The sequence below is a fragment of the Dichomitus squalens genome, assembly GCF_000275845.1.
Source record: "Dichomitus squalens LYAD-421 SS1 unplaced genomic scaffold DICSQscaffold_4, whole genome shotgun sequence".
Lineage (NCBI taxonomy): Eukaryota > Fungi > Basidiomycota > Agaricomycetes > Polyporales > Polyporaceae > Dichomitus > Dichomitus squalens.
This window is the reverse complement of record NW_006766886.1, coordinates 295,805-309,690: the sequence shown is the minus strand read 5'-3', so window position 1 is coordinate 309,690 and position 13,886 is coordinate 295,805. Positions and strand designations below refer to the sequence as shown.

The window sequence follows — 13,886 nt, the reverse complement described above, 5'->3', positions numbered from 1 at the left end:
TCGAAGGTTTTCCGACATTTGACCACCGCCAGGGGGCTTTCCGGATGTTGTCCAGAAGGGGATGTATGAGGACAAGGCCAAAGCAGATGTGTACAATGATGGATACAGATACACTATGATATAAGGCAGAGGTGACAATCCCACATCAGGGACTATACACAAAGCAATGGACAAACAAGAAACACGATCGAGTCCCAATGTACAATTGTGAATATCCATCAACCCAACAGACCCTTCACATATTTCAAGAGATCCTTTCCCTGCGAAAAAGTTCGTCAGCCCTTCTCATACACCAAACGGCAAGCAACTTACCCCATGACTCTTCACCCCGGCAACCATGGCCTCGATCGAGCTCTCCTCATCATCCACTCCCCCAACACCCTCGCCCGCATTCCCACCAGGACTTCCATCGCCATTTGAATCCCCGCGAACGGTGGACGCCCTGCTCAGCCCCAGCCGCTGCCTCTGCACGGTCCCGTACCGCGACACGACCGCCATGACGGCCCGCCACCCCTCCATCGCATTCGCGTTTGCATTTGCGTTCGTGTTTGCCCACCCGTTCACGCCAGCGAGCGAAGAGACCGACTCCGACCGCCGAAGGCCGTTCTGTTGCGCCGGCGGGGCGGGAAGCGAGGGCAGGACGGTCGAGCGCACGACGTAAGGGCAGTAGGGGCGGTGTTCGCGGAGAATGTCGAGCTGCCGCTGTGGCTGGGTCTTCTTTGTCTGAGCGGGGGAGCTGGCGTTGGCATCGTCGTTGGTGCTGGTGGGGGAGCTGCCCGTCATCGGGTCGTCCTCGTCCGCTGGGGGTTTGGGCAGGAACGCCCAGAGCCCGACGCGCCGCTGACACAAGGGACAGTGGAGGAGTGTGGCGTCCGGGCGTGCAAAGCCGCTTCCGACTGAATGCTGAGAGAGCAGCGAGTTCGCTGTCGAGATCCGCATTGACGAGCGAGATGAGCTCGGGGTCACGGTCCCTTCTCGTGGCGCGACCGAGGGTGCACGAGGGGGAGTACGAGGTACAACATGGCGAGACGGGGTTGTGGGCGCGACGGAGCCAGCGCGCGAGACTGATGACGGGGTCTTGATGGGCTCTGGTGCTGCTGGCGGGAGGATCGACCATCCAAACAGGGCAGTAAGTATGGATGTCTCCGAAGGCTCGACCCGGAGAGGCATGGCGCTCGACACGGACTGCCCGGTGGGTGTTGTTGGCTCTTCGTCAAGGACTGAAGAAGACGGCAAGGATACAGAGTTGATGATTGAGACCAACGACTGCACCTGAGCAGCAGTCTAGAGCGAATGTTCAACCTATGTTGGGCGGTCATTGTATGGAGGGACTTACGAGAGGATGCTTGATACCAACACCCTTCATGACTGTGTCGAGTAGTACGGCACGAGACTTGATCTCGCGAATAGTCGATAGCGGCGCTTGTAAGGGGATGCGGTAGACGGAATCTGTACCAAATGAGTCTAACGTGTTGATAGTCCTCGTGATGAACATACCATCACACTGGCGAGTCTTCCAAGGACAACCATCTTTGTGCGCTTCTACCAGTTGAACGCGCTGCTTCTCTACCAAGGCATTTGCTGTGGCCAAGCTATTGTCAGTCCTGACCTACCTATCGCAAGCGTCCCAACATACCGGCGTCGCGCGTCATGCCGTCCCTACCGGCGACGACCCACGAGACGCCACAGATCCCACAAACCAAGCGGTCCTTGCCATCATTTATCCATCCGCACTTGGATGCAGCGACGGCATCGATAGCAGGCGGCTTGTTACCGTATGTGGTGAGCTTATACGTGGATAAACGGGCAAGGAACGAAGACGTGGACGACGGGCGATAGTCACTCGTGGATGGCGCAGAGGGCGAGGCGTGCTTTCCTGGCTGGCCTATTCGGAAGGGGAGTGCCTTCCGTGTTCGGGAAGCCGTGCGGGAAATGATGGCGGCCAGGTGAGGAGCGGTCTTGGATAGGGTGTCAAGGTCGCCCGAAGGTGTTGCTCTACAGTGGCACATTTGATTGAGAACGGAGAGCTTGCGCGACCTCAACCACAGAAGTCACATACGGTTTGGGATCCTTCCTGATGCCATACTTTGCGAGCATAGCGTAGATGGAGCGGGAAGTGCGGAGCTTCTTGAGCGGGGGTCGGCTAGGGGCGATGGAGGTGGTGGAGGGGCCGACGGCCTCGTCGAGACTCTGAAGTGCATCTTCTAGTTTACGCTGAGCCCTCTTGTCAGTCCACGGAAGCAGGAGAATCGAGAGCGGAGTGACAGACTTTGAGAGACTTTTCAGAGGCAGATGTAGGTATGGCGGTCGTGGAGACACTTTGCTCAGCCATGTTCAATTTGTGAGACAGTGAAAACAGGGAGTGAGAACACAGCAGGTCAAAATCAACGAGTCAAGATGCGATGCTGAGCGATGCTGGGCAGTGGCCAGAGGGGGGTCACCGTGATGGTGGTGGTGGCTGAGAACAAGGATAGGAACCGACGCGGGTGTGGCGGACAATATTCAGCCACGCGTATACAGACGCCCGTCCCAGCGTCGGCGCTTACGGGGCGCGCAGCACGGGCCGCTGGGAACGCTGTGTGATCCTGCACCGTCGCGCTGTCCTTTCCGAAACACACCGTCTACGGCCGCTGCCTCACCTCCTGGCCACCGTGAACAGGGGCCCTGCCCCCGTGCATCACCCGTTTTCTTCTTCGTCGCTCTCTATACCTGCCCACATAACCCGCCAGCATGTCAATCCCCCCACAACTGATGCATACCCTTGAGGGTATCAAGTACCAAGTCAAGGACGCTTTCTGGGCTCTCTCGTCATGTATATGCCAGCAGTCAGCAAAGGTGAAGATCAATGGGAGAACATGTAGGTCCAGCTATCTCTGCTAGCGCGCGGTAATACTCAAGCCATGCTCTGCAGTCAAAATTATCCGCGTCCTCGGAGAGGGAGGTTTCTCCTTCGTATATCTCGCTCAGGACGAGCACAGTGGGGTGCGCAGCCCCCAAGTCTCCCATTGCCACAAGATGCATGCTCAGACCTTTCTCAGAGGCAATTCGCCCTCAAGAAGATCCGTTGTCCCAACGGCCAAGAGGATGTTAGGCAAGCGATGCGGGAAGTCGAAGCGTACAGGCGTTTCAAGTGAGCTCCCGTCTTGTGTGAGGTGCCCGCGGTGGTCTCAACTGATTTGTGAAGGCACCCCAACATCATTCGTATACTCGTAAGTCCCACTACTTCCTCCCGCTCATTGCGCGACCTTACGCTGTGTGCAGGATTCAGCAGTAGTCCAAGACCCCAACGGCGATGGCCAAGTTGTCTATCTTTTCCTCCCCCTCTACAAGGTGCGCCCCACTCCTACCCCCAGTCTGAAACCTCGCCCTCATCCCCCGCGCGTGCCGTGGCCCGCAGCGTGGTAACCTCCAAGACGCGATCAACGCCAACTCGATCAACAACACGCACTTCTCCGAGACCGAGATGCTCCGCTACTTCAAGGGCACCTGCGAGGCCATCCGCGCCATGCACGACTACCGCGCCCCAGTGGGCTCCAAGAACGACGCGTTCGTCTCGCGCGCGAACCAGTCGCGGCACGCGCCGTCCGCGCCGAGCTCCCCACGGAACTCTCTGTCGGGGGACGAGGACGACAACGGGATGTTCCCCCAGCCGGAGGGGGATGCCGAGGGCGGGTATTCGTATCATGGAGCCGGAGGCAGTAGTTCGAGGGCCCCGTTGATGGCGAAGGACCGGCCGCAGGGCAGTGGGGAGGAACATGAGCCGATATTCGATGGGGACGAGGAGTTGGACAGGATACAACATCAGGGCGGGAATGGGCATGCTGGGGAGACGGAGCTCGTGCCGTATGCGCACCGTGACTTAAAACCGGGGTACGCTTACCGTTCTCAATCGCGTGCAGCGTCCGGTGAACTCATAGCGCTGCAGAAACATCATGATCTCGGACGAAGGCCAGCCCATTCTCATGGACTTCGGCAGCACGATGAAAGCCCGGGTCAAGATCGAAAACCGCTCCCAAGCGTTGCTCCAGCAGGACATCGCCGCCGAGCAGAGCACGATGGCGTACCGCGCGCCGGAGCTGTTCGACGTCAAGACGGGCGTGACGATCGACGAGAAGGTCGACATCTGGTCGCTTGGGTGCACGCTTTTCGCGCTCGCGTACTCGCACTCGCCGTTCGAGAACACACAGACGACGGAGCAGGGCGGTTCGATCGCGATGGCGGTCATGGGCGCGCAGTATAAGCACCCGCCCTCGGCGTACTCGCAGGGGCTGAGAGATCTGATTGATAGTATGTTGAAGGTCAAGCCGGAGGAGAGGCCGAATATCCACGAGGTGAGTGATCCATAGCAGTTGTCATAGTCCTATAGAGTTGCTCACCGGTCGCTGTCATAGGTCATCCGGAGGACCGACCAAGTCTTGCAGAGCCTGCGATGATTACCTTTGCTTTATTGATGATTGTCTCATTCGCTAGTCGCTCATTTGATACAATGTGCTGTCTTTGCTGCGTCGACGCACCTATCGCTCCTTGGCTTTTCTTTACATGTGGATGTATCTCAACAGACATTAGTAGCTCCCGAATCTCGTATATAATACATATACTAGTTACCCACAAGGCCCCTCGACCGTCTAAGCAACGGCGTCATGATGCGGTATCGCTGCGCCGCCTTTTTTTCGACTTCGTGTCTTTCGGTAGCGGAGGTCGTGATGTGGCAACCGTACTTTTTCGTTTTGACTGCTCCGAAGGATTCGCAGGTGAGGATTGCGTTGCAGAGAACTTCGCGGTGGGCTTGTCCGAATCTCGCGGAGGATCCGCTGCCTGCTTCTTCGACTTCGGTATCGCCTTCGCAGCATTGGGCGAGGCTTTTCGCTTGAAGTCCGCACCATCTTTCACTGCTGGAGGCTTTTGCTTCTTGGCAGGAACGGCCTTCGCGGAGACGGCTTCGTCTGATATTGAGCTCTTCTCCACCTTCCGCTTTTTCACAGCAGGAGGCTTCGCTGGACTTGCGTCTGCCTCGCGTTCTGACTCGGATGAAGCACCGTCAACCTCTGCAGCAGTCTTCTCCTTGACCTCCTTCTTCGCTCTATGTTTCGCCTTCATGAGCTTCTGATTGGCACGCTTCGCTTTGATAGCGGCAAGCTTCGCTTTCTACACATTCGAAATGTTAGCGGGAGCGCAGAGACTGGCCTCAGCGCACACCTTTTTCTCCGCGCGTTTTGATAGCTTGCCCTGAGCGGCCTGTTTCTGCGGCTGGCTCGATAGCCGCTGAATGCGTACGAAGTCGCGGATGTCCGTATCGGGGTCTACATCTATCGCCGCCTCCCGTAGTTTGGCAAACCTCCGCTTATGCGCCTGTGAAGGTGTTCTATGAGGCTCCCCAGGCACGCGAGGAACACAAGCACTCACGCCTGAATTTATATGCACGTCAACCATGACGGGATTCTTCAATATTTTGCCTGGGCAGACGGCGCACGCCTTCACCTCCGGTTCGAGGGATACGTGCCAGAGAGGATTTTGTAGGGATTCGGAGACAGTCATGGAAACTCCGTCATCTTCGTCTTCGTCTTCCTCGTCCTCGCCCAAGTCACTTGGCTCCTCGTCCTGGTCCATCACGTCCGCCTCTGTGTCACTGGCATCTTCACCATCTCCCGCACCTATAAAATCCTCTTCCTCAGAGCCTTCGTCCGAAGATGACTCTGACTCGTCCGAGTCGGTGTCCGCCGCGTTCAGCCCGAGCATCTCCTTCGTCTCCTCGTCCAGGCCGAGCTCCTCCTCCTTCTCCTTCTTCAGTATCCGCCTTTCGACGCGCTTGAACATGTCGCCTACGGGTCCGGAGCGGGTCTGAGTTGTAGAGGATGGAGCAAAGAGGTCTGAAGTACAAATGTGTCGCTGAAGCTGCCCGGACACGCCTATGGCTCGGAAGCCAGAACTTTTGTGATCGAACAGAGTTCGATGGGAGATCACATCGGGCAATCTGAGCGCCTAAGTTTTGGAGATTCAGGACGACCTTGCCGCTCAAACACCTCCTCCTGCTTGAATTCTTGTCCCTACGGCCTTCGCTTCTTGACTTCTCTGCGTCTATTTTGCGTCCTGGGCTAACTTGTACACTCATCTTTTAGGAGGATTGGTATTTGCATCTGTGCGCAATGCAGAAAAGGGCGATCCAGCGCATCCCTGACGTCTCTTCTGGGATTCGCTATACGTTCTGCAGACACCGAAGCGGCACAAGCGGAGGAACCAGACGGTCTACTACACTCTTAAAAGAGGGTCCGTTTGGAGGAGGGCGCGAGCGGGGACGTGAACGTGGACATGCCAACCAGCCAGTCTCGGAGGAGCTTAAGAAGGTCTTGTCGCCGGAGGCACTAGCATGGCTCGAGGGCAAGCCTCTCAAAACCAAGGATGATGTGAAGGGGAAGGGGAAGGGCCGTGTAACGGACTTCCAACGACCCACTACAGAGATTCCCCCCTCGAAGGAGAAGCAGCTGTTCACTGCTTTGGACGAGCCCCACGACCTTGCTTTACCGGAGAGCAGCGACGTTGACGCCTTCGTTGACGAGACGCGCCGCATACCCGCTGGTACTCTAGTCGAGCTTCGCAGGTGAGCGCTGTTGACTTTGCTCTAGTGATCGCATTCTGAGATGTTGCGCGACGGACAGAGCCGACATAACCATGAACGCCGTCGTACTCTACACCATGCTCTACAACCGGAAATGGGTCATGCATGCTCTCACCAGCGTCGGCGAGGTCTGGCATTGCCATGAACACGACGTCACCTTCCAATTAACCAACTTCGTCGATGAGAAACTCATCGAGCGCTGCGGGCTGTTCGAACGGGCTGAGACGGAGGCAGAGAGCGACGCGCGGGTGCAGGTCCTCAGCAAGCTGCGGTCATTCGAAAAGCGCTTCGAGCACGACTGCCACGCCATTCCCGAGATTGCGAATGGCATGTCCTTCTACGACCAAGTCGCGCACTCCGACCCGACCGTATGGTCTCCTCTTACCACGCGCGAGGCCGCGGTGAAATTGCTTGGGAAGGACGCGACCTTGACAGACGTGGACCTCTTCGCTGTTCAGTCATATCTGTTCGCTTCTGGGCATCTGTATGTCGTCGAGACCAGCAAGTTCCTGGAAAAGCAGCTGTTCTGGGTCCGCCCTCGTCAAGAGGTTTCAGACATCGAGGCTGTCACCGAAATGGTCCTGAATCGATCCCCTGCATTGGATGTCTTCGCGGCCAAGGCGCGAAAGGTCATCGCGGAGTCGAGACAGCGTTCCATCGAGTCTTGGGAGGAGGCACCATCCCGTCGACCTTTGGACGATGTCGAGTGGACCGAAGGCGACCGGACGATCCTTCGCTTCCTGGTTTCTTCACTCAGGACCCACCGATTGATCCAGAAGAGTCCGTTCACGGTGCCAGTTGCCCATATCTTGAAGGCGGTCGGGATGCACTCGATGAAGAAGTACAACGGCACGGCTGCTCACCACTTCTTGATTGAGTTGGGCATGCTTGCTCCATGGGACGAGCCGATTTCTCGGGAGATCCAACTGCACCATGAAGCTGATAGTGTTGACCTCACCCCGACTGTGCCCACTCCGATCCTTCCCAGCTCCCTCGGTCCGACTGATCTATACTCTCACGATGTGGTGGAGTCTCTGCGACATGACTTTGGTGACTTGCCGGTGTATGTTATTGACGATTGGGGCGCCGAGGAACTCGACGACGGTATCTCCGTCGAAAGGATACCGTCTGACCCAGAGCACCATTGGTTGCATGTACATATCGCTGATCCCACGACTCTACTCCCTCCTTCACATGAGATAGCTCGTCACGCCATGCAGCTCTCTACAACACGATACTGGGTGGACCGCACGATTCCGATGCTTCCCCGCGATACCGCTCTTAGTCGTTTCAGCCTCGACAGTCAGCAAGGTCAGCCGAACGTTGCCCTCAGCTTCAGCATGAAGGTGAACACTTCTGGCAAAATTGTCGACTACAAGGTCCGGCCAGCCGTCGTACGGAACGTCCGCACAATCAAGTACGACATGGTCGATGCATTGCTCGGAAACGAGTCAGGAACCACCCATTTCCCGTTCGGCGGCGCTCCTCAGCGTCACGAGTTTGATATGTCTTCCCTCGGCCCTCCTATCCTGGATGATCTCAAGCTCCTTCAGCAGGTTACCCAACGACTGGAAGCTGATCGCCTCAAGAATAACGCGCTCGTATTCAGCTTACCGAGACCCAACATGATTATCGAGCCCCGACCCCTACCCAGCGATATCATGAGCACCTCCGTCCCCTCGGAGTTCCGTGGCTTCCCCAAGCTGACGTATGGAGTCGCCAACGCGCTCGAGATGGGTTCTAGGGTTCTCGTGGCGGAAGCTATGAGGGCCGCTGGCCGAGCCGCCTCTCTCTTCTTCCGGGACCGGGGCATCCCCGCAATCCGTCGCACTGTCGCTCCGCTTCAGACAGAGCTCCGCGGTAAGATCGAGGAGCTTCTGGCGAGCAGGGGCCCAGGAGGCGTCGTCGACCCCTACGTCGCGCTCGCCGCACGCGTCATCAGCCCACCCGGGCAGTACGTTTTGACGCCATCGATTCATGCCCTCATGGGCATCCCCGAGGGCGAGGGCTACATGAAGGTCACGTCGCCTCTCCGGAGATTCGGTGACATGATCGCGCACTGGCAAATCAAGCACGCCCTCCTTAGAGAGAAGGGCGAGCGCGGAGCACCGGTCCTGTTCGACGAAGCGTGGCTCCTGCGCGCAGCGGAGGACCTCTCCCTGCGGGAGCAGGCGGCGAGGCAGTCGGAGATCATTCAGCAGTCGTTCTGGGCGCACTGGTTCCTGATCAGGTGGATGAACGACCCTAGGCGGGCGCAGAGGGAGCACGACCCGCTCAGAACGCTCAAGGCGCGTTTGGTAGAGGCGCCGACGGCGAATGACAAGATTGGGGAGATGAACTGTGCGGTGTATCTATCGGAGCTCGGGCTGAAGGCGCGCTTGGTGGGTGTCCCGCTCGACCAGACCAACCGATGGCACCTGGGAGACGAGCTAGACGTGGATATCCACCAGGTGTTACTGGGCACCCGGCCCAGTCTGGACGTAACTCGTCGATGAGGATCTAGCGGTCCGTTCGGCTCCACACCTTTCACGCTGGGCACAGGTACATTAGGAAGAGTATAATAGAATCATCTCAGTACGCACATGTATATTCCATATATCAAAGGCTTATCGCTTTCACCACTCCTCTCGATCCTACGACAACTCGCCAGATTTTCTGTACGGTGTCGAATACGGTGTGCTTATATCAGCAGTCGACAACATAGCAATCGGCTTCTGGGGCCGACAACACGTTACGTCTCGCACTTGAAACGATGTAGGTACGAATCAAACGCCAATGATCACTCATGAAACTCGATTGTATTCCGAGCCTCAGATATGCAAGCGGTAGTGAGACGAGATCCGTGACTCTGAAGGCTCGGACGAATGGGGAATCGCTTACTGCTCAGCGACTCCGACGTTCTCATGGCCCAGAGTGTAGGTACGCGTGCCGGGAATGGCGGCAGAGAGGACGAAAGTGTCCGAGTGACAGATACCCGAAGCGACCACCTTCAACAGAACTCGCTTCGGCTTTGGGATTGGGGCGGCCTTCGTCTAGAGAACGAGCTCGTTGTTGCCCCGAACATAGACAGCGGTACGCTTGAGGGCTGTCATCCTGGAGTGCTGTAATAGGTTACAGGAATGGAGTTGCTGGATAGCGCGGATGTCAGCTGCCTGGTCGACTGCTCCAGCGCGATTTTCATATTCTTCGCCTACTGGCTGTGTTGAGGTAGCTAACCACGGCGACCCTCGACGCCTACGACGCCACGCGCTGGCTCAGTAAGGGCCGATAGAGGTGTGAAATCGACTGCTTACAGCCCAGGCGGCAGTTCAGCGGCGTATGGAGAAGTCATATGCATTGCGCCCATTGTACTGCCAAGATGGAACTCCTGAGCTCACCTTCGAGGTAATCCTCTCAAACCCCTTGAGCTCAAGGCGGTACGAGGCCGCGCTCGGTGAAAGGGTCCTTTTCGCACCGCATCTCGGAATATACGACATTGTTGTGTGGGGGGACCGATATGCCCTGAGAAATTCAGTATGGGGATGGGGATAGTCGTCAATGGAGGACGTCTCGATCACCGATACAGAGCCCCAAGTGGAGGACCGTCGACTCAGGCTCTATCATCCCCAGGTGCATGGTGAAACCATCCAACCTCGGGCGGAGCCAACAAGTTTTCGCGATTGTGTTGGGAATCATGTGAGATACGATGGTGATGTTGGCGACCTGTGCGGGCGGGCGGGGTGAACTAGTTCAAATCAAGTTTGCTCAAAGCCTCGTCCTTTGGGCCGGCGCACCGGCTCGCCCGCACCGGAGTCCCGGAAGGGCTCCACCTCGGGCCCGGGCGTCTCGAGGAACAACGAAACAGGTTGACCACCGTCGCTGGTGATGATGATGCCCTATTTTATCGGAGGTCTACTTTCCGTGCCAGACCTTGACATGGCCTAGAGGTTAGTCTGAGTCTAGTCGCTTAGTAGTGAACTTGGATTATCTACAGACCCCAGGTTGACTTGCGTGCGGCACTATGTCAGACTCGCTGAATTTCCGAGATTCACAGTCGACTCCGAGTCGGGAGCTCATTTTGATATTTCGTGCAAGCTTCGAGCGATAGTGGTATACATATATTATACCTCCAGTCTACTTTCCAGTGAGTACGGCGTCTTTCTCAAACACGCCGCCGATCCATTCCGTATCATGCAGTGATGGCTACGTTTCCCCCTATGACGGAACAAGTTACTCTCGAGCACGCCAGCGGTGCTGCTACGGCATGTGGCACTCAGACATTACGGTATGTTTCAGAAGTTGAACCTCTTCCCATCCACGGCGCTGGTTTGAGGAGTTGCCTGCACGGCACACGTATTCCGAGGGGTAGCATGAGCTACTCTATGTTCACCCTCTCTCGATAGCTGTGGTTGATAGCCGCTAATGAACAGGTATATGAAGACGCAAATACTCCCAGAAGTATCTCCTCATTCAGAATCTCCTGGTCCCATCTACTCAACCCATATCATCTACCACCACCACCTCAAACGCTACTCTACCATGACTACCATGCGCGCTGCTGTTTTCCACAACGGTCTCACAAGCCTGGTTTTGCAGGAGATCCCCATCCCCAGACCTGGCCCCAAGCAAGTGCTTCTCAAGGTTGCCGCTGCGGGAGTGTGTCATTCCGACACTCTCTTACTATCCGACACTTTGAACGACCCGCGGAAGTATGTCTTCGGCCACGAGAATGCCGGCTATGCGGTGGAGTACGTACAGAGTCGCCCGCGTCGATTCAACGGAGACAGCACTAACGTCATCAATTCTACAGACTTGGCAAGGACGTCGAGAACATTGAGATCGGAAAGCTATACGCCATATGGGACATCGTCGCTCACGATCCCCACCAGATTCCCGGCTTGCCACCTTTTGCGGACAGTATCGGCATCGGCGAGAACGGCGGATTCGCTGAGTTCATAGTTGCGGACGCGTCCGATCTCGTCCCCGTCGTAAGGGCATTTTGTTGGTTACTACCCGCTCGGTTTGACACCATCCCCGGTAGCCCGCCGATCTCAGACCTGAGGTTGCGGCCCTTGCTGCCGACTCGTTGATCACCGTGTACAACGCAGTCCACAACCGTGCTGGGGTGAGTTCTCCATTCCGGAAGACCTCCCATAAAGCTGAACACCGATGATCACCTCTAGCTCAGACCAGGGACTAAGCAGCGTGTGCTGATCTACGGCGTCGGTGGTCTTGGACACCAGGCCGTCCAGTTGGCAAAATCCTACGGAGCCACCGTCTTTGCCTGCGATATCAAGGCCAGCGCGAGGGAGCTTGCTCTGTCTCTCGGTGCCGAGCAAGCCTTCCAGCCCACGGAGCTGACCTCGCTCACTTCCTCCACCGATGAGTCGAAGAATTTCCAGGTTGATATAGTGATTGACTTTGTGTCTAATCAGCAATGTGAGCACAGCACTGAGAACCAAGCTTGCTTGATTCAGGAAAACTGACGTTTATCCTTTAGCTTTCACCATCGACCAGGCCGTTGTGAAGGGTCATGGCAACAGTCTCCAGGAAACTCCTGGTACTATCGTTATGGTAAGACATGAAGCGCGAAGTAATCAAGTCGTGACTGTCCTCTTGAACGTTGCGATCTTAGGTTGGCCTATTTGGAGACAACCTTTCTTTCAACATCTTTGAACTCCTGATTTTCCGCACCAATGGTATGTCATCGCCTCGAATGCTCCGTCGGCGCTCACTGACACAACATCTATCAGTCTTGACCAGCCTTTACGGCACCAAGGACGACTTGAAGGCTTCGCTCGCCCTTCTTGCTGAGGCACGAGTCCCCCGCTTTCATCATGACCCACCGCTAACAAATGCGACTTTAGGGCGCTGTTAAACCCGTAGTCTCTGCTGCGCCCCTGGAGGAAGTCAACAAGGTTTTGGATGAGCTCCGGGCTGGGAGGGTCACGGGCCGCATGGTCGTTGTCCCCGGTATGAAGGCTACGAAGGCTTGAAGGGGCTTTGAATATGAATATTCTAACGTTGTTTCACTATCACGACTTCGTGCACGTACCTCGATGTAGTCGCTACTGTTAACCATTTTTGCGGCTACCCATATATTTAGCCTCGTGTGTGAAGCCCGAAATGACAACAATATTACTCAATTAACATCGATGCACCGTAGATCCTCTCGTAAGTCCCTCAATATAATGCGCCGCTCTAAATACTAATACAATGAGACTTAAGCCAACAGTCCCGCTCTTCATGGAGTAGCTCGTGTTCAGGCTGCACCCAACGCTACGGCAGACTTACTGCTAATGGAGGCTAACGACGACTTCCGAACATAAGTTCTATCCGAGTGTCTATGCGACAAGTGCTCCTTGCTTGTGGCGGCTCTGGTTCCTCAGCGCCCTGTTTTTTCCAGGGCACTCTCACACAACCTTCTCTTCAAGTTATGCGATTACGGACACTCATTCAAAGTTCTATATCAATAGTCCGTCCACGGCCTGTTGTACTGTGCTGTCCCAAGAACAATCCAGTTGCATAAACTCTCTAGGAGATGACGAGAAGTAGCATCGATCCCCGCTCACCGCATAAGGGGAGACGTATACTTGAATGCCTGAGGCTATACAAAATAGGCAATCACTTGCGACTCTGGGGAGGCGAGGAATACAGTGATTAACGGCTCCTTGGGACACCATGGGTGACCGATGGGTCCTTGGGACACTACCCAATTTGCCGCTTCCCCAATCCACTGACCAGACATAATTCATATATGTATTCAATATCCTTGCAACTGTACTTCCCCTGAATTTCAGGTCATCAGACGGATTCATGAAGTCGCTACCCCGATTGTTGTAGAGGAAATCCTGAGAAAAGCAATTGTGTGACTGAATCAGGACAAGATCATGCATGCCTGTGTGACTGATTCTCTTCAAATTGGCTATGCACAAACATTGCATTCATATCATCCTGTTATCAGCTTTTCGAGGTGATATTCAAAGGGAATGTCTGGATACTCGTTTCAACGGTGGGACAATTTGTTGGAGAATGGCGCGATTGTAGCGCGATGACGTCGCAAGCCTTGCGCGACGCCGCGCGACTACGGAACACCATCGGGATTGATGCGCCCTGTGGCGCGGCCTTCTTCGGACCCCTTACGATACGATTGTTACATTATCCTCTCTCTTCTATATAAGTTGTCGAATCTGTACTCGCTCACCTCAGTCCCGCATAACGCGTACTGAGGTGAGCCGCCCATATAGTTACCCCGCCGGGCTCCCACTGATAATGTACTGTAGTGCTTACTATA

The 13,886-nt window shown here is 55.8% G+C and overlaps 4 protein-coding genes across 4 annotated transcripts; 3 read left to right on the top strand and 1 right to left on the bottom strand.

Moving 5' to 3' along the window:
* Positions 1-12: 12 nt before the first annotated feature.
* On the bottom strand, positions 13-2,122 carry DICSQDRAFT_152825 (zf-C3HC-domain-containing protein). The gene is made up of 6 exons (XM_007362284.1): positions 2,060-2,122; positions 1,637-1,995; positions 1,498-1,581; positions 1,337-1,449; positions 313-1,284; positions 13-260 (listed from the first exon to the last, which is right to left on the bottom strand). The coding sequence occupies exons 1-6, from the start codon at positions 2,095-2,097 to the stop codon at positions 219-221; spliced, it is 1,608 nt and encodes a 535-aa protein (XP_007362346.1). The 5' UTR covers positions 2,098-2,122; the 3' UTR covers positions 13-218.
* A 558-nt stretch (positions 2,123-2,680) lies between these two features.
* DICSQDRAFT_80064 (Pkinase-domain-containing protein) lies at positions 2,681-5,560 on the top strand. Its single transcript, XM_007362283.1, has 10 exons — positions 2,681-2,857; positions 2,912-2,982; positions 3,039-3,130; positions 3,185-3,209; positions 3,262-3,330; positions 3,398-3,870; positions 3,926-4,331; positions 4,392-5,145; positions 5,197-5,349; positions 5,404-5,560. Exons 1-8 carry the CDS (start codon positions 2,731-2,733, stop codon positions 4,431-4,433), a joined length of 1,305 nt encoding a protein of 434 aa, XP_007362345.1. The 5' UTR covers positions 2,681-2,730; the 3' UTR covers positions 4,434-5,145; positions 5,197-5,349; positions 5,404-5,560.
* A 505-nt stretch (positions 5,561-6,065) lies between these two features.
* On the top strand, positions 6,066-9,233 carry DICSQDRAFT_133305 (RNB-domain-containing protein). Its single transcript, XM_007362282.1, has 2 exons — positions 6,066-6,595; positions 6,654-9,233. The coding sequence occupies exons 1-2, from the start codon at positions 6,144-6,146 to the stop codon at positions 9,106-9,108; spliced, it is 2,907 nt and encodes a 968-aa protein (XP_007362344.1). The 5' UTR covers positions 6,066-6,143; the 3' UTR covers positions 9,109-9,233.
* A 1,839-nt stretch (positions 9,234-11,072) lies between these two features.
* Positions 11,073-12,688, top strand: DICSQDRAFT_80058 (N-benzyl-3-pyrrolidinol dehydrogenase). Its single transcript, XM_007362281.1, has 8 exons — positions 11,073-11,340; positions 11,403-11,580; positions 11,634-11,717; positions 11,776-12,031; positions 12,093-12,166; positions 12,228-12,291; positions 12,346-12,407; positions 12,460-12,688. Exons 1-8 carry the CDS (start codon positions 11,132-11,134, stop codon positions 12,586-12,588), a joined length of 1,056 nt encoding a protein of 351 aa, XP_007362343.1. The 5' UTR covers positions 11,073-11,131; the 3' UTR covers positions 12,589-12,688.
* The last annotated feature ends 1,198 nt before the right edge of the window (positions 12,689-13,886 follow it).

Excerpts from the sequence above, each read along its gene's own strand:
- DICSQDRAFT_133305 (XM_007362282.1), top strand. The coding sequence starts at position 6,144 with ATGCAGAAAAGGGCGATCCAGCGCATCCCTGACGTCTCTTCTGGGATT. Across the intron at positions 6,596-6,653 it reads ACTCTAGTCGAGCTTCGCAG|AGCCGACATAACCATGAACG; the intron begins GTGAGCGCTGTT and ends CGCGACGGACAG.
- DICSQDRAFT_80064 (XM_007362283.1), top strand. The coding sequence starts at position 2,731 with ATGTCAATCCCCCCACAACTGATGCATACCCTTGAGGGTATCAAGTAC. Across the intron at positions 3,131-3,184 it reads GAAGCGTACAGGCGTTTCAA|GCACCCCAACATCATTCGTA; the intron begins GTGAGCTCCCGT and ends TGATTTGTGAAG. Across the intron at positions 3,871-3,925 it reads CACCGTGACTTAAAACCGGG|AAACATCATGATCTCGGACG; the intron begins GTACGCTTACCG and ends ATAGCGCTGCAG.
- DICSQDRAFT_80058 (XM_007362281.1), top strand. The coding sequence starts at position 11,132 with ATGACTACCATGCGCGCTGCTGTTTTCCACAACGGTCTCACAAGCCTG. Across the intron at positions 11,718-11,775 it reads CAGTCCACAACCGTGCTGGG|CTCAGACCAGGGACTAAGCA; the intron begins GTGAGTTCTCCA and ends GATCACCTCTAG. Across the intron at positions 12,408-12,459 it reads CGCTCGCCCTTCTTGCTGAG|GGCGCTGTTAAACCCGTAGT; the intron begins GCACGAGTCCCC and ends ATGCGACTTTAG.
- DICSQDRAFT_152825 (XM_007362284.1), bottom strand. The coding sequence starts at position 2,097 with ATGCTCGCAAAGTATGGCATCAGGAAGGATCCCAAACC. Across the intron at positions 1,450-1,497 it reads GAAGACTCGCCAGTGTGATG|ATTCCGTCTACCGCATCCCC; the intron begins GTATGTTCATCA and ends CATTTGGTACAG. Across the intron at positions 1,285-1,336 it reads TTGGTATCAAGCATCCTCTC|ACTGCTGCTCAGGTGCAGTC; the intron begins GTAAGTCCCTCC and ends CATTCGCTCTAG.